The 18976-nt window shown below is 37.8% G+C and overlaps 1 protein-coding gene across 2 annotated transcripts in view; it reads right to left on the reverse strand.

Moving 5' to 3' along the window:
* cadpsa (Ca2+-dependent activator protein for secretion a) overlaps window positions 1-18976 on the reverse strand; it is a 235265-nt gene that overhangs the window by 99439 nt on the left and 116850 nt on the right. For both annotated transcript variants that reach the window (XR_012598251.1, XM_074669555.1), the window contains exons 9-11: window positions 16730-16796; window positions 7982-8090; window positions 7580-7792 (exon numbers count right to left, since the gene is read on the reverse strand). Coding sequence is in view for 1 of the 2 variants with exons in the window: in XM_074669555.1 (XP_074525656.1) it covers window positions 7580-7792; window positions 7982-8090; window positions 16730-16796 (389 nt within the window). In the remaining variant the exon portion in view is untranslated. The remainder of the gene's footprint in view (window positions 1-7579; window positions 7793-7981; window positions 8091-16729; window positions 16797-18976) is intronic.

Consider the following 18976-nt stretch of genomic DNA (forward strand, 5'->3'; position numbering starts at 1 on the left):
GCTGTGTGCTGTGGAGCAGATGTAAGAGCTTTTCCTCAGTGTCCCCCCCTGTCTCTGTGTTAGCTTCAGGATGCTAACTTTAGCTGTTGTTAGCCTGTTATTTCAGCCTGTAATGTTACGGTAAACAAGCTTCACTGTTTTTTAAACATTTTGCACTCGGAGCTCGTGGCGCTGCTCTCAGTGACGCGAAAGAACGGGGTGGTATAAGCGGTGGCTCATTTACATATGAAGGTCACGCCCACTAAATCAGAGCGTTCTGAACAGAGGGGCTATGAGAGCCTGGAAACAATGCTGCTGTGCTTGATTTATTGGCTTTTTGGACCAAAACATGTTACTACCATTTCATGTAGACATCAATGATCCATATTAAACTGCAGAAAAGGAGCAGAATATGGGACCTTTAATTTGTATGTGATTTAGATATGATAAATTAAACATAACATAACTTCATCACTACTTATAATTAGACTGGCATGTTTAAGTCAAACCAGTGCACCTGGTTATTGTTATTACTGGGGATGTGGGACATTACGGGCCAGGGTTTTACACAAAACAAGGCCTCAAAAACTTTAAAGGAAAACTTCTCAGCTGACTGAACATGGTATGTAGCTATCTCTCCCTGTAACAACTGATCCAGGATTAACGGTGGCCCTAAAATAATCTTAAACAAGGTGAATTTAACCTGAAACTTACCTGAAATAAAGAGCCAAACAAAAACAAATGATCGACTGTTGTGATAAGCTTTTGAAGAATCGGATCAATACATATCAGCTCATTTACAGATCCTACATCCAATACTTCTGAAGTTAGCTAATTCAAAACTTCAAAACAAATGTTAATCATATCTTGTTTTGTGGCAAAAAAAAATATATGTGCAAACAAATTAAACCATCTGACGTCTCAACAAAAAAATAAGGAGTAAACTGTGAGTATCAGTTCCACCTCTCTGAAAACAAATCTCTTAATTCTGTCTTGGTTGTCACAATGTTTTAATTCAGTCTATTTTGATTTGGGTCGGAAGGGCGGGCGGCGGTGACATGATGTTATATTATTCATTGCACTGATCCAGGTGTGAACTGACAAGTAGTTATTTGGTAACATTGACTGATTGCTGCTTGATTTAATTGTGCAGCAACCTCACTGTATTATTCATGGCCTGGCACTTTTAACTTGGTAATTACCAGCTGCTGGGTCTCAGTGGGACCCCAGTGGTTGTGACAAAAACAGCTCGCTCAGTGAATTCACTTTACCCCAACGCTCTCAGGAAACACTTTTCTCAGTTCTCGAGTGTGTTGGCCCACATTCGCTCCTCTTTCCATCACAGTCTTCTGTGAGGAGTTAAACTTTCATTGATGATTGGTTTTGTTAAAATGTTGAAGCCTTTTAGTGAAAAGTTTCATATCCGCTCACTACAGGAGTCCGGTACATAATGACTGATATAAAACTGTGTGTGCATACTGCAAAAAACTGAAATCTTATCAAACGATTTTGTCTTTATTTCAGTGGAAAATGTCTTTTTAGACTTAATATGGGCCACATTCAGTCCAGATAAATGTCTTGTTTCAAGTGAAAGACAAAAATGAGGTCTGAACTGCTTGTTACAAGTAAAAAAAAAAACTTGTCAATGGAACAAGAGAAAAGTTACTTGTATCAAGACATTAATCTAGTTTCAAGCAAAATTTTGAGCAAATCTTTCATGTTCCATTGGCAGATTTTATTTTACTAGTTACAAGCAATTTAGACCTCATTTTTGTCTTTAAATAACTTGAAAAAGACATTTTTTTGGACTGATAAGCTGAATGTGGCTCATATCAAGTGTAATAAGAAAACTTTTACTTAAATAAGACAAAAACACTTGAGAAGATTTCAGTTTTTTGCAGTACATGTAATTTATCATGTCATCCTGGCATGAGTCCTTCAGTGCATTAGGGTGTCAGTTTTTTGGCTCTTTCAGAGCTCCAGCGGGACTCCATCAGAGATCCCTGAGGTGACGAGGGTGAAGGAGGAGGGGGAGGAGGTGAGCGTGGTCTCTCCTCCAGGACTCATCAGAGTGACCGCACTCTGCTGAAATAGATCTAATGATGTGTAACTGTTGATTTGTGTCTCCGAGGCCTCTGTCTCATTAACAACTCCATTTGACCAAACAGGAGAAAATACACTTTACTGAGGAGTTAGAGCTCAGCTGTGTCTCTGTGTCTGTGTGAAGCAGTGTGAACACATTGTGAACCCACCTGTGTGGGCACTTATGAACAATGCCCTGTTTAGCTCCGTTTACACATGCACAAAACTCTGAAACATGTCCTTAACTTTTAGTGGGCTCCACATCTGAATGCACTCAGGCAGTTTCTTCTTCTGAGCTCAATCAGTTTTCCTGCTGCACCATTTGTTAAACTTACTCAGTAACTCAGGGTGAGCCAGTGTGAGAGCAGAGCAGGTGTAAGTCAGGAAGATTCTCTAACAAAGTAATAAATGAGGATAATGTACACGCAACTACTGGCCTGTACAGAAAAGCTGCTTCATACTCTTTTCTGTTCATGAGTATGCTTTGTTCCATTCTCTCTTGTTGCTGTGAACAAGACCATCTTGTGTGTCCAGTGGAATACTCTTTTTTTCTAACATCTTGAGGGCTGTGTATGAGGAAGCAACTTTGAACAATTTCAGAGGCAGGGTCCTAAAATTCTCCAGTAATTTTTACATTTTGTTTGTAAAAAGAAGCTTTGGACTGGCAGAAAAAAAACCACATTGTTATGCCTCAGACTCGTGCTTCTCAACAAGGGGAACCCCATAGGGAGGTCACAAAAGGGCATCATATAATGCTAATTATAAATCCAGACTATTTATGGTAATGTATTCATTAATGGTAAAATAATGATGTAATCAAAGTTTTTGTTAAATTTTACATAAAACCATTGAAACAGAAAATATTTCATCTGTTAGTTGGAGGTCCCTTACTAAGCAAGGATAACGGTCCTTGGCACTGCTATTTTGGGGGTCATGGACAAGTTTGGCAACCCCTGCATTAGACCACAACCCTGGAACTACCAAACTAGTAGGTGTGAATCATAGACTATATTAAATATGGACGTAGTCTCTACGACGTCACCCATCTGTTCCTGGAACAGTGAATTGAAGCCAATCAGCGGTCGACCTGAGCTATGTCTCTGATTGGACAATCAGACAATCCTAATTTCTTCCAAACTGCCGAGTTAGAAAAAAATCCAATCCCTGTGCAGTGTGTGTCGATAGCGAAATTAGTGATTTAGACCCAAGCGTTTTTTTTAACCAGGCTGTAAATATGCTTTTTAATGCCTTAAAAGTCTGGGGGGGTTTTTTGGGCTTGGTGTGTACGGGGTTTCCAGTCTTTCTGCAGCCAGCCTCAAGGGGATTCTCATTAAACAGCAACTTTTTCACACTTCCACACAGGCTGCAGAAAAGCTGAGGGTAATATGCAAGATTGAGCACCAAATAGTTTCCACAACCCCGCAATCCTTCAACATCAAGAGACAAACTACAGGAAAAAAAATCAAATGAAAAGACAAAACATAAATGAACTAATAAACTCCCTTTTCAGCTGAACAGGTTCATTGTTGTTTAGTTAAAAACGCCAGAGCATTCTGCCTTTAACAGCTGATTCAAGACAAAAACTTGTTTTTCTTTTTTACTCTGGATTTTGCTTCATAAAATGTGGTAATTCTTTTCAATCTTTCATAAATGTATCATCAACATTTTAAATCCTCAACATTTATTAAAAAATGTGGAGACTGGTGAAACTTCAAAGATTAAATTTACCATAGGACATACAAAGAAGCAAAGTTTCAGAAAGGCACTCAGCTGGAAGTCACAAATCATTTTTATCAAAAAGCTTTAAATGAGGTAGAGCCACAGATTCTTCTTGAATATGAATGATGTAGCAACATGTTGGTATAAAGTAGATATGCCATAGCTTTGCAGCACTCATGACATCAAGAGTTTGTCACTGAAAGGAGACTTCATGATATCTATTCCTGGTCTGAAATGCAGCACTGTTATTAAAATGACTGATCCATGTTGCACAGATGGAACGATGCAGACATAAGCACAGACAAAGCGAATCATCGCTGCATGCATATGAACTCACAAAGATGTTATAATCTCTGTTATTCCAATCCACCCACTGAAATAACAGAGATATTTATCAAAAGAGACGGATGGACAACAAAAGGAGGGAAGAGGAAGAGAGGGAGGAAAGCACTTACCCATCACTCCAGCAAAGATAGCAGGGTCAGGGTAAAGAAGAAGAACAAGTGGAAAAAGAGGAAGAGAAGAAGAAACAAACAGAGAAACATAAAGACACACAGCACAGCCACCGACACGCTAACACTACAGCAGCTCAACAGCAGAGAGCGGAGCAGCACACACAGACTAACAGTAACACTTTAAAACATGAAGAGCACAAGAAAGACGAGACTAAGACGTAGAAAGACAAACTTAGACCAGCGTGATTGGTGAACTAGCAACCTCTGCCATGAAGACTAGAGCCTCTGTACATGGGGCACACTCTTAACCACTGAGCCAAACCAGCGGCTTTGGAGATTGATTCATTCTTCAAAGATGTTTTACATGCCTGTCACCCCTGCAGCAGGGAAGGTGTCAGACGGGGGAATTCACAGCACGCCATCGTTTTTAATTTTTCTGTGTCAGACTCATTGTGAGTTACACATTTACACAGACACTGAAAGTAAAAGATAAGACTTTTCATCAAAAATGAGGCTTTGTTCAGTCCCTTACATCCACACATATACAGTTGAAATCTGATTTCCCTCTACATTAAAAAGAAAATTGTGTCCACATCAAAGGTGATACGCTTTATATTACTTTTACATTTCTCTCCCAAACCAGAAACAGTTGAGGGTGCAAACATGAGCATGCCAGACCAGTAGGTGGCGATAATACCTAATTTGCAATTAGTTTGTCGTGTGTAGTCTGACATTTGGATGAACAATGTTACCAAGGTTACTAAGTGTCTCCTTGAAGAAAAGAACAAATGTTGATAGTCAGAAATGGCAAATTAAAATAAGGAGGTTCAGTTGAACTAAAACTCTCAAACTTAGTAAGGCCAAAATGGGGAAAATCATGCTTTCAAAAATATCCACTTCAGTAAAAACAGGTCTTTAGATTGTGCCTGTCAGGTAATTGTAAATATTTGTTTTTCATGATAAATAAACATTTAGTTACTTAACAAGCTGTTCCATCTTATTCACTTCGATTCAACACTGTTGGCCCGTCAGAGCCCAGGCACTACGATTGGCATGTTAAGTTTTGACAAGCAGTAGTCTGTAGATTTGAAACAAGAGAAGACTGATCAGGGAGTTACATATTCATAATGTGCGTCCAATATGTCCCAGAGCGCTGTTTCCTTCCATGTGTTTTCAGAAATCGAGTAAAAAGCATAAACAACAAAAACATTATGATTCAGACCGTAGCTGTTCACATCACTTCCTACGTTTACACACATCATCATATTTTTTACATTCATTTTTTGAGATAAAGCTATGAAAATTCTGTATTTAAAAAATATGTGTAATTTTTATTAAGGTTTATTGCACTTTTTAGCCATTTATTTAGTTACACTGGACCAAAGACTATATATTTTATAAAAGTTTGGGATACTAGGGTTGCATTGATGCATGGCAAACGTTTTGTGCAAAACGGACACTACTTCATGTAAAAGTGTAAAGATATACTCTGGCAGATTGGGTTAACCATTTCCAACAATATGGGAAAGAGGACATTTATGTTTCATTTTTTGTGTTTACAGCCTGTGCCTAATGAGCACTTTAGTTGTGATGCTTTCAGTTCATTAATTTTTAAAATGTGTTTTGTCTATTTCTCTTGAAACTAAATTGTTGACATGAGTAAAAGAGTATCTCATTCTTCTTTCAAACTTCAACAAAATCAGGAGGAACTTCTTTCTTTGTCAACTTTGGCAGTAGGGCTGAACAATTAATCAAATTTAAACCAACATCACAACGTAATAGAATGCAATTTTCAAATTGCAAAGGCTGCAAATAAAACAAAAGGTGCATTTAAACAGTGCTAACCACACACTTAAATATTTCAGTGGTTGAGACAAAAAAAATGTATTTACATTTCTGCACTTTGGTTTGTGTTTTTTTTTACTGATGAGAGATCAGTAAGATTTTTATACATTTAATATTTATGTCCACATGTTGACATATTTCAGTAGTTGAGCCAGAGATTCAGTCTTATTTACATTTCTGCAGTTTATTTAGTGTGGGATTCCTAGAGAAGAGGATTCATATTTATTATCAGATATTGTTCATACCAGGCCTGATGTTGTGCAGTACTTTGTTCCTTTCTCTGATTTTATTCAAGGAAAGTAATGATAGTATTATTACACATCTACAAAGCTTGAAGTTAAATCCATCAGTCAATATTCTACTGTGGGTGTAATAGTTAAAGACACGTTATTTGTATTAATTCATATATCAATTAATCTCATTTCATCATAACATGTAGACCTGGCCTTCAGAAAAGAATTGACTATATGTTGAAGTATCCTTTGATGTGTGGTTCTTTTTGTAGAATGTTTTATTGCTTGTGATTAATGAATAATGTAGAAGATAAACACCCCCCAAAAATTTACATGCCAAATCACAATCACAATATTGGTCCAAAAAATCGCATTTAGATTATTTTCCAAAATCGTCCAGCCCTATTTGGCAGTAATTGAGGACCAAGCAAAACATTATCCTGTATCTCTTTAATCATCTAGTCCTGTCTCTGTGGTCTGTCATTTACCTGTCAGATCTGTTTATGTTTAACACTTGACAGTCAAATTCCCAAACATCACATGAAAATTCCCAAACATCGCATGACAATGTGCCATTAATTGCATCATCTGAAAAAAAAAATTAGAAATATTTCATTTTTAAGCTGCTTGTTGCTCGCTTTTTGCTTCAACGGACCAACGTTTGACTGTTTAATAGCTGTACACAATCTGTTTAACTAAAAATGGTTTCAAAGATTTTTTTACCTGTTAAAACTGTGACACATGCTCGTAGGAACCTTTAGCACCTGAAAGTACAGTTTGTGTTTTGCCCTCCATCTCTGCAACTGCTGCAGCGTGCAGACTGAGTTTGACAAGAGAGCAGCAAGAAAACTGCCACAAAGCACGACACAACTGAGGTACTAATAGAGTCACACCTCACAGCTTCCAGGAAATGCTGCTGCATACAACTAGCTGCAAGTTAGACGGGGCTGTTAGTCCCTAGATTATTTTTGAGTCAAAAGTGCAACACGCAACAACGATCAGTGTGACAGCGTTAGAGGGGGAGACAAAGAAATCAGTTTCCTGTTGTCCTGGAACTGCTGCATTCTGTTCAAGGTGGCAAGAGGTTTTTCAGCAATACTTCACTGTTACACACATACTTTTTGTGGTTAATAAATGACATCAAACTAATGCTTCATCTTCAAGTCAGAAGATTAAAATTCTGATAAAGTCCACCTGTCAGCAGCAGAGCATGTGTGATATCTAAGATCTAAAAGAAGAAGAAGGATCAGAGAGCTGCAGACTTACAGAACTGAGATATGGGCGCATCGAGCTGTGGAGCTGTGCCCCCCCTCGAGTTGAGTTTCTGGACCTGGGTGGGAGGAACAGGTTTGTGTGACTGTCCTGTAGCTCTGTACATGGCCTGCACCCACAGGATCCTGTCCTGCTCGTCATCACTGGCAAAGATCACAGTGTCGCCCTCTTTCACAGCGTTGAAGAACGTCCTACCTCCGTCTAGACCTGATGAGCAGACAGAGGGACGGGTGGTTTATCAGTGATGACACATTTGTTCTGAAGAAGTGAAATAAGTAAGACAGCAGTCACATAAAAACAAAACAAATCCAAATGTCAGGTTGTTATTTCATCAAAGAGCTGTTTGAGAAAGTCAGGAGTCACAGTTGCTGTTTGTTGTCGTGCTCAGTGTGTTACCTGGCTGAGGGTCGGTGTAGTCCACAGTGTAGCCGTCCAGTTGGAGGAGCTCAACAGGCTCCGCCTTCTTCTCTCTGTAGCTGCACATGGCAAAGGTGTACTGACTCACCTGTACCAATCAAAGAAAAAGTAATGCATAAGTGCGTGCATATAGAAATATCCATGTCACCATCAAGAAGACTTCTGAAATCTGCAGGATCATTAAAACTTATTCACAACAACAAACTACTTTAATATGATTTTTTTTCTTTGCAACAAACTTTTTTAATGCAATCAAAAATGAAACCAAATGTGAAATGAATCCATATTAAAGTACAGGTCCATTTTGTTTCATGTAGGGTGATAAGAATATACTGTTGCAAATGCAGCAAAACGAATCGAGAAAACTGAAGAACTTTCCTTAGCTGGACGAATAAATCAATGAATTATCAATGAATTCATCTTAGATCAATGATGATTAGATCAATCATCTGGGTCAAGAGCAGGGAAACAAGTGGGGTCAGGTAAAGTGATCAGGTACAGGTGTTTATCTGTCCATATCATAAACCAGCTGTAGTTTTCATTCATGCTGAAGTGTACAGTGATGAGTTTGTTCATGGTGTTGTTTTGTGTGTCATAATTAAAGGGCCCCCCTGACCCACATATCAGTGTAATCCTAGTCTTGGTGCTTCCTGTGTTTGTAACAGGAAGTGCAGTGACAGTGTGTTGCTAGCTGCAGCCGGCCTGCTGATACTGTAGCTGCCAGTCATACCCGCCTGTCGTCACAAATCACCGGGCCGGGCTAACCCGCTGCTGCTGTCGCCACCTCTGCCGCTGCAAGTGGCAGCTCTCACTCTGGCTGCAGCTGTATTCTGTGTGTGTGTGTGTGTGTGTGTGTGTGTGTGTGTGTGTGTGTGTGTGTGTGTGTGTGTGTGTGACAAATGAGATTCCCCACGACAACACTGATGAGACCTGAGGCCACACAGAGGATGGAGGGAAGTGGGCCGACTCTCCAGCAGCTCCCTGGCCTCCAGGACACCACGGCAGCAAATCAGAGTCTAAACTCCCAAATCTCCCAAACCCCAAAAACCAACCTCTCTGTCTCTGTCTCTCTGATGAGGGAGGAATAAGTGGGGTGGTTGGCTACAGTCATCGCTTATAACAGGAAACGCAATGCGAAGTACTAAATAACTCATTAAACATGCCATATGTTTTTTTGAGCTTCAGAAGCCAAACACCAATTGATTTCTGAATCTTGGAATTGAGTCAGCAGTTGAGCTGGGATGATATGGTATTCTTGCGATTCGATTCTATTATGATTTTTGGGGTGCCATTTCCATTTGAATTGCCATTTTTCAATATTAAAGATTTTTGTGGTTTTTAGTTTGCATTTTCAACACTAGACCATGTGAAAAGTTAAACGTTGATGATAATGTCTACAGACTATGTCAGGAGTAGGAATGGGTACCGAATTAGGTACTTTTATAGGTACCGACCGAATTATGTCAAAAGTACCGGGTACCAATTCAGATAAAACCAAAAGGTACCATGTTAAGGTACCTAAGTGCATCCTTGTGACTGTAAGGGAGTGGAAGAGTAGGTGATTTTCCATACTGGACATTAACACTGCATTGCAAGGTTAATATTGAAGAATAAATATGTAAAATCCAAGTATTTTTATATTATATTATTAAACAAGTGATATTTTTTACCACATAAACACAAAAAAGTACCGAAAATTGGTACTGTTAAGTACCGGTACCGACTGCTAGGTACCGGGGGCATCAGCACTGTATCGTTTCAAATGTGAAAGGTACCCATCCCTAATCACGCGAGTCAGAGAGAAACATTTCACCCTCTGCTGGAGAAAAGTGGAAACTTTTTTCCAATACAGTTTATAAACAAAGACTAAGATTAAGAATTTAAATTTGAAAAAAAAAAAAAAAAAAAATTGGCAAAGAATCCCGATTTTGATATTGTCAAACAAAAAATCCTGATTTATCATTTTTGATTTTTTCTTCCACCCCTAGTCAGCAGAATGTATAAGGCACCAAAACCCTACATGCAGAAAATTCACCTCATAAATAAGGAATTTATGAATTGCAGATGTGCTACAAGATTCAGACACTGGTTAATATCTATTCTAACTAAACCATAATGAACTAGAGAAGCACTCAGAGAGTGCAGACCTCCACCAAGCATATTGTGTTTGTCACCAACACCTTAGTCCTACTTTAATGTTATACTCCCTTTCAGCAGACTGTCTGCTACAATTTGGAGTTAGTTGCAGGTTTGTACGATACTTTGTTTCCTGACAGTGTTGAAAATTATGATGACCCAAAACATATTTCATATTCCAGATCTTAGTATCCAGAATATTGGCAGGATCTGGATCGTACTTTTACATCTGTCAGAAATGATGGTGACCTTGTCTTGTGTTGTTTTGCAAAACAATCTGACCATTTATCGTGGAGTTACATTCACATATGGTGAAAACGGCCCTTTCTCACAGTGATATAGAATCCTTTAAAAAAGTCCTGGATCCAGATGGTGATCCAGATCACCACCAAAATTCAATCACTTCTTTCTTATCCAATTTTAAACATTTCCTGAAAATCTCATCAAGATTCGTTTGATACTTTTTGAGTTATGTTGTTCACAGACAAACAAACTAACTAACAGACAAACTCCCACAAAAACATAGCCTCCTTAACAGAAGTAAAGAAAAGTAAAAGTAAGTTTTACATGAACCTGAAGCCGGTTTATGTAAAACTAACATAAACGGGGGGGCTCTCTTTTTGTTAGTTTTTGTGCCCCCTGTGGACAAGAGTGGTACTATTTGTGCTGCTGAAATCCTGATCTTGTTGGCTTGTGCAATTGTATAGCTGGTATTTGAAAGAAGGACACAAAGTCTTATTATGAGACCAAAAGAAAAAGAAACAGGTTGCCATCTTTATCCTATATGCACATGTTTCAGCTCTTGTCTCGATGATTCATGTGACTCATTGCTGAGCACCACCCACTGCTATGGATCTGCATTACCTGTTGTACAACTACTAACACTCAAAGCCTATCTCACCTTTTCACCTCTTCATGACTGCTTGAGTGGTGCTAATGACAGGAATAAAGTTGGAAGTTAATTGTTAGAAGAAGTAGTTGAAAGGGAGGAAAAATTACAGGAGAAGAGAACAAAAGTATGTTGAGAAAAAGAGATGTTACTTATATGGTTATATTATCCTGATGGTAATTCCCACGCCTACATGTTATTGTTAGGGCCTCAGAGCAGCTGAGATGAACATCATCAGTCCGTCCTTATGACCCTCATCTGAGTCATCAACGTTATTATTAGAGCAGGTGAACATTAATCTGAAGGTAATCAGACATATCACACATACTTTCAGGCATGCAGTGAATACACCATAATAAGTGGGATCTGTATAACCAATAAACTGTTCTAAAGGCCATCTTATACATTTTCACACAAGTTTTTTGTTTATCCCACAATAAAATGTTTAACATATTAAAGAGGAGGTACGTCCATCTGTACAATATACATATTTAATGTCAGTGTTCGTGCAATAATCCACAACTTGAGGCTATTTTGTATTATGTATCATATTCTTAGCAAATATTCATACTTATATTTTAGATTAATATTTGATTTCACATTACGCTTAGGCTTCCATTTTGTATATTTTGTAATATCTCATATCTTGTAATTGTATATTTTTTACTTTCTTTTTTTAACACTTTTTGGAAGGGAGTAGCTGTAACTGAAAAGTAATTTCCCCTAGAGGATCAATAAAGTATTAATTATTCTGATTTTGCTGTTTCAAGGCTTTAAACTGTCCCTCAAGTTCCCCTACAGAAGCTTTGCATAATTTACTGAATAAAAAAAATCCTTTGGTGTTTTAGAAACCCTTATTCCATCCTCCCCATGAAACGTTTCATCTTAGTCCCTGTCTCTTTAAGCCTTCCTGCGCCACAAACCCCCTCTCCTATGATTGGCTAGCCCTCTGGGGCCTGTTGGACCTTAGTGTTTGAGGCCCGCCCCACATACGTGTCATAAAACAGTTAAGAGATCCTTTTATGATGACCTCATAATGTTCATGTTAAGAAAATGGGTAGTAAAAATATTTAAAAAATCCCCTCTTTAAGACACAAAACTAGTAGATTATTTTCTGTTTGCTCTTTTCTCTAAAACATTGAATAAAAAAAAGTGGATCATCTTAGTCGACATTATGTTCCAAAGGCGCCCTCTCCACTCAAATCTGCTGTCTGTGTGTTCAGGCTCCGATTCATATGTTGTGTGTTTTATTACCTGCTCCTGTTCCAGCATGCACAGACAGCCAAGGTTCCTGATGTATAAACTGATATTATAACTCATGAGGTGGAAAATTAAAAGATCTGTCTGGAGGATGAGGGGAATTCAAAGTGAGGCTTTGATATGGAAGTCCTGCAGCTCCTATAATATGTTTGCACTTATTTGCTTTCTATGTATTTGCTGATCCTCCCCAGTCAATGTGTGCAGTTACCTCTGATGATTTTTTTTAAATCAAGGTTAATAATGTCAAATTTAAATAATAACCTTCGCCAAGGAGGTTATATTTTTGGGAAAGTTTGTCTGTTTGTTTGTCTGTGAACAACATAACTTAAAAGTCACAAACAGATCTTGGTGAAATTTTCAGGAAATGCCCAAAATGGGATAAGGTTGAAGTGATTAAATTTAGGTGGCGATCCGGATCACCATCTGGATCCAGGATTTTCTTAAAGGATTCTCTATCATTGTGAGACAGGGCTGTTTACATCATATGTGTATATAACTCTACTATAAATCGTTGGATTGCTTTGAAAAACAATACAAGACAAGGTCACAATAATTTCTGACAGATGTAAAAGTACGATCCAGACCTTGGCAATATTCTGGATACTAAGATACAGAACTGATCATAATTTTCAACACTGTCAGGAAACAAATTATTGTACAAACCTGCAACTAACTCCAAACTGTAGCAGACAGTCTGCTGAAAGGGAGTACAACATTAAAGTAGGACTGAAGTGTTGGTAACAATCACAATATGCTTGGTTGAGGTCTGCGCTCTCTGAGTGCTTTCTAGTTCATTTTGTCAAAGCTGAAGCCAAGTCATCATAAAGAAAGCTGAATCAAAGTTCACTGAACAAGTTTAGGAAATAGAGCTGGATCTGAGAGAGGCAAATCAGCTGAGTTTAGGTAAAGTGATCTAAAGGATGAACTGGGTTGACACGATTGGTGACAGGATGGGGATACAGATCATTAAATTCATCCAACATGAATACGCAGGTTTTATCCTTTCTATAATCTGCCTGGACTGACTCTAGCCATGACCAGAGCACCGATAATGGACTTAGGGGGAGGAGGAGATGGAGGAGGAGGCGGTGATTTAAGGACGAAGGAGGAAGAGATGGCATGCAACAGATTGAGAGGAGGAAAGACGAACCGTGACACTGGAAGAGGAACTTAACATCCACTCTGTGATAAGTGACTCGAAGCTTGATCTTCATCATATCTGGATTTTTTCAAAGCCGGGTTTACTCCAATCTTTGTGGCAGCTTCATGGGATCATTTCAGATGTTTGACACACCGTTAAGGATATTTACTTTGTGGGATAATAAGTGTGACTCATTTCCTTTGATAGATACAGAGCTTAATAGGATGTATTACATCTCTCTGTTTTAATGTCAAATTTAACTGCGATAAAAGAAAAACGGTTAGTGCCTTAAAAGCAGAGTACTCAAAAGCATCTTTAATGTAAGCAGGCTGAAGTTTGAATTAAAACAAGTTCCCAACATATTTTTATTCATTCTTTTTCTTAAAAAACTACAAAAGCGCAGGTGAGAGAAAACACTTTCATGTGTTATCTTAATGCAGAAGACTTTAAAAATAAAAAAAGTTTCTCTAAAGACGCTGCAGATTCTGTCACTTGAGGGGTGTTTCATTTTCACATCCAAACTCCAAACTGTATGTTTTTTTCTTTTTTGACTGATTCTATTTAAGGCAACAACATTCAAGTTTTAAGTTTAAATAAAATGGTGCAACATCAATTATCTATAAGAGTAAAACATTTCAAACAAACTCAAATCGGGGTGTGGAGATGACATGTAAAAAGACAACTGGTTAGGGGGAGAAAAATGTCTCACATTTGCAAAAAACCAACATATATTATCACAACCATTAAATATGTGGAACAGATGTTCGCAGATGTGAAACATGTACTTTACACTTCATGAAAAAAATGTGCATTAAGAGAATTTGAGGCATGATTTTGTTGTGCCAACATGAGTAGTAATTTTCACATGCACCCTAAATTTTTCCACGTGTCAGAGCATCAAGATATCATGAGAAATCTGTGTAATTTTATTGAACAGGAACAGACTTTCCACAAGCAAAACCTACCAGTGAGAGAAGAGGAAAAACAACATCTCCAAAACAGCAACAAAAAAGTCCACATGCACTAAAACACACAAACCCCGAAAAGTGTTTGTGCTCTTCAAGACAAACATCTGTGCACACCCACAGACACATGAAAACACACACACACGTACACACACGCTGGGGAGTGTGCAGTCTATTGACCAGTGTTTGTCACTTGCAATATATTTAGCTGGGAGCAAGTGAGAGGCTTCAAGTTGGCGGCGCTCAGGCTTTTCTAGCTGCGAGTGTCAGGCCAGCGAGTGTTCGCTCGACTTTGTCAATCCCCTGTCAACTTGTAGCTCTGAGACATATCCTCTGCAACGCACAAGAGACAGCAACACCCCACCACCACCATACACACACACACACACACACACACACACACACACACACACACACACACACACACACACACACACACACACATCCCACCCCCCCCTCCCCAACTCTCAATGCAGAGCCACCAGGAAATGGCCGCTACCGCTCCCCACACACCCACCGCCCCCACACACCCCATCTCCTGACAAAAGCCTGCTTGGCCTCTCCATCATTCCTCTGACAGCCGGGAGAAGACAGCTTGGCTGCCGCTCTCTCTTTCTCGCTGCACACACAACATGTGGCCGGAGAAAATATTATAGCTACAGAGCGGAGCTGATGTTGATGGCTGCTCATGGTTCTCTCCTGGGGGCGATCAGATCTGGACTGAAGTGAATGCTCTGTCAGCTCCAAAATCTGAGGTTGTGTTTTTCTAACTAGAAAAAAACTAAACCTTTTTTATTTTGACTGAGACGCTCATAACCACTGCAGCTTTCGGTGTGATGTCTTTTATTTATACTTGTCCTTTACTTCTGCATCTTTACCAGTTTTTAATAGATCATGAATTAGAAGTCACAAATTTAATATGTTAAACTTCTTTTAATGAGGCACCTGCCAGCTCAACAGAAGCCAAAAGCTCAGCAGCGGTTTTTGGTTTATGGAAGCTTATGACACAGTATATTCATAAAAATCAGTTTAATTCTGACTTAATTTGGTGGGAAAGACCTTCAGTAGTGCTGTGGGGGATATTCTGAAACATACAGTCCTTAACAGAGTCCAGCAGGAGTTGCAAAATTTAAATCTGCCAGTAAGTTACTCTACATTTTAGCTTTTGCATGGCTGAAACAGAAATTTTTATTACCTATCCTAACTAAAACGTCATATTTATTCTTATTATTCTCAACAAGATTTTTTATCTCTGCAGGATGTACTCGGGTGAAAAATGTTTGTCTAAATCAGGCATGTCCAATTGTGACTCAAGGTCCTGCTTTAATCTTACAACGTATAAATAATAGCCCTGAAATTAATCCTGATCTGAATTATGTGTACATTTAAGTTTTCTATCATGTAAACAAACAAAAACCAAAGTCCATCTTGTAATGTCTCACCAAACTGCCAAACTACATTTGGACTGTGCAGAGGCTACTTGTAAAAAGCTAAAGCTCTGTAAATCTGCAGAAACTCAAAAAACACATCAGAGGTTACAAGACTAGATTGAAATTATAAAAACAAAAACAAAAAAGAAATGGTGCATATAATGTTCAGAAAGCAAGATAAGAAATATTTTGGACTTAAAAATGTTGTTTTCAAGTCAAAATTGTCTTGGAAACATGCTAAAAATCAATCCTGATAAAATCGAGCTCATGATCCTACCATTAAGAAATTCTAAAATATTTCCTTCATATCACCCCCTGATGGACAACATTTTCCTTGACCAGAAGCAGAGTTTGTTCATGTTTACGCAGCAGAAAACTGACCACTGATCATCTGGGATTAAGAGACACCTGAGGGACAGGTGTGGTTTGATTTTTCAAGTCTGTAATGATGGAACAAGTATGTTTGACCACACTTAGTGACTGAATTAAAAAAAAAAATCACTTAAAGAAATAGTTATTAAAAGGAGCATTCATATGATGCTTTCATGGTTAATGAATATCTCAGAAAGAGCTGCTGGTCCATCTTTTTCACAAAATCAAATGTGGTCCTCATTCAAAAAAGTCCTGAGGAGTATTCTTAGGAGAAACAACTTGGTAATATTTTCCTCATACTTTATTATATTGCTATATAAAATCCAAACGAGCAGCTTTAAAAATGTCTCATAAAGCTCAAACATCCTCTTTCTACACAGAGAGTAATAGATTCAGACCCTCAGGTTGACAGTTCTGAAGCCCACTGAGCTTCCACCTCACACAGTCACTTTCTGGTTGTTTGTGTTTTCTTTTCACACTGTTTGACTTGTATTTCACGATATTTAAAGCTGTGCTTTTATTATTAGCGCTTACCTGAACCAGCACAAAGAATCTCTTCTTCCATCTTTTCCACACATTTTTGCCGATGGCCCAAAGGTACCTGAGAGATAAAAGAAAAACAGTCACTGAGAGAAAAAAAAAGTCTGAGGAGTTATTTTCTGCTTTTGTTCCTTTCTTTTCTGTCTTCACAGATTTAACAAGAGTCTGATGAGACCGGCTGGCTCTGAAGAAAGGACACTGTGTGGAACTGAAGTGCTACTACTGACCTCCTCTGGTGAAACACCAGTACTGCAACCAGACACATTTTGATATCTGATGTGTATCAAATCAATAGACATCAAATAACCTTATCAATCTTTAAAGGAGCAGTGTGGTGGAGCAGCATGTAAACAAACAGTGATGTACAAACAACAGCATTCAGATGTTTGGGCTGATAGAAAAATAAGATCTAAAATAGAACTGATTGACAAACAAACCAACAAAACTAATAAAAAGATCAGTTTTGGTTAAAGGATGCAGTTCATAAATGAACAAGCTTGAAATGTGTTTTCTTTCTGAAACCCTGACTAAAGCACTGTGCTGACTCATTATGCGCGCAAGATAAATATCATGGGATGTATATCATGACTCATCGTGCTGACACATCATGTTTGCCTGGAGGCCCGCATGCTTTCCACACAAAGGTGCAATGTGTAGAAATAAGAACATTTATTAATATCTAGCAGTCAGGATCTGGATTGAAATGCATTCCAGCTCATCCTTCCTGTTGGTTTTAGAAACAGCTGTGATGCATGAACCACACTTCAAAACTGCTCATCAACTATTTTAATTGAAAGAAAAAAAATATCTTATCACTCAATTTTAGCCACATTCAGCGGAGAATTCCAGAAAAAGGTCTTTATCAAAACCCCATATCTGCCAATGGGGTAAGGAGAATTTACTTGTTGTTTTTCTTGAAATTAGAATAATAATAACCAAAAAGACTCTCGTTTTTATAGCTGCCTTTAAGTAGAATACTTTATTTTTTAATATTTAAATGTACAATAACTTTTGTTTTTTGCATTTCTAAATCTGTTTTAATATACTTTAACCTTCTGTTTTTACCATTTTATATTTTTCTTCAATTCAAATTTTAGTGTAATTGATTTTAAATGTTTTCTTCTTTTTTTGTTGTTGTTTTTGTTGTTGACTTCTATTTTTATGTCTTGTGTGGAGCACTTTGAATTGCCAGTTTTCTGAAATGTGCCATATAAATAAACTTCTAAAAGCCTTCTAAAACAGTTCAAGCAAATCAGGCATTCATTTTTTACTTTTTGTCTTCAAATGAAACATTTTTGGGACTTGTCTGCTAAGTGAAGCTCATATTAAGTCTACGATGTTTTTTCTTGTGACCACTAATATGACAGAAACTTTCTTGAATTTTAATTTTTGCAGCGCATCAGAAACATCAACTGATACAAGTTCCTCTGTTTCTACCACGTTGTTTTCTTTCTAAATGCTGCCAACTAAAACACATAATCATAACAGTGATCTTTTCCACAAAGAGCCTGATCTGAGTTTTCAAGGTTATATTTTCAACCTCAATCCAATTTTGTTGAATTTCAATTCAAAATATCCTAAAAGAAACGTGTATCTCTATTATTGGGTTTAAATACATTTCAAGTAAATTATTTTTGATATATTGGTTATTGTCTTTTGTTCTATGCTTAAGTTTTTATGAACTGCCTGTTTTATTTTGCTGGCTTTGTGCAAAGCATCCAAACATTGTTTTAAAAAAGTGTTTCATTGACAAGTTTCTATTGTTAGGAGTAGTTGCACTGATATACATCTGTTACTAAACTGTAGGGCTGCAGCTATTGAATATTTTAGTATTCAAGTATTTTACTGAAAGTTCCATTGATTAATTGAGTAATTGGATAAAACACATTTTTGTTAAGTTAAAGAGCAGTTATTTTTCAAACGAAAATTTGTTTCAAGCTAGTGTAAAATCAAGTGACTTTGGGTGATAAATTCCAAGTTCCGTGCAATCTGATGAGATATGAGATAAAAGCAGCTGATGCAGGTCAATACATGCTTTTATATCAGTCTCCAAACTCCAAAAAAAGAAGCTAGATTTGTTACTAGTCGCTATTTTGAAAAAGAGGTGGCTTGAGGGGTCTGAAAACTCTCTAAATATGGCGTCAGCTCTATTTGAAATGCCACTCTTTGAGCTTTTTTATTTAATTAAACGATTCCTCGAGGCGGAGAAAATTCCTCCATCATTTTTTTGTAATCGAGTAA

Source organism: Halichoeres trimaculatus, unplaced genomic scaffold (genome assembly GCF_033239565.1).
Source record: "Halichoeres trimaculatus isolate MK-OKI-2021-1 unplaced genomic scaffold, fHalTri1.1 fHalTri1_scaffold_1, whole genome shotgun sequence".
In the NCBI taxonomy this organism is placed as follows: Eukaryota; Metazoa; Chordata; class Actinopteri; order Labriformes; family Labridae; genus Halichoeres; species Halichoeres trimaculatus.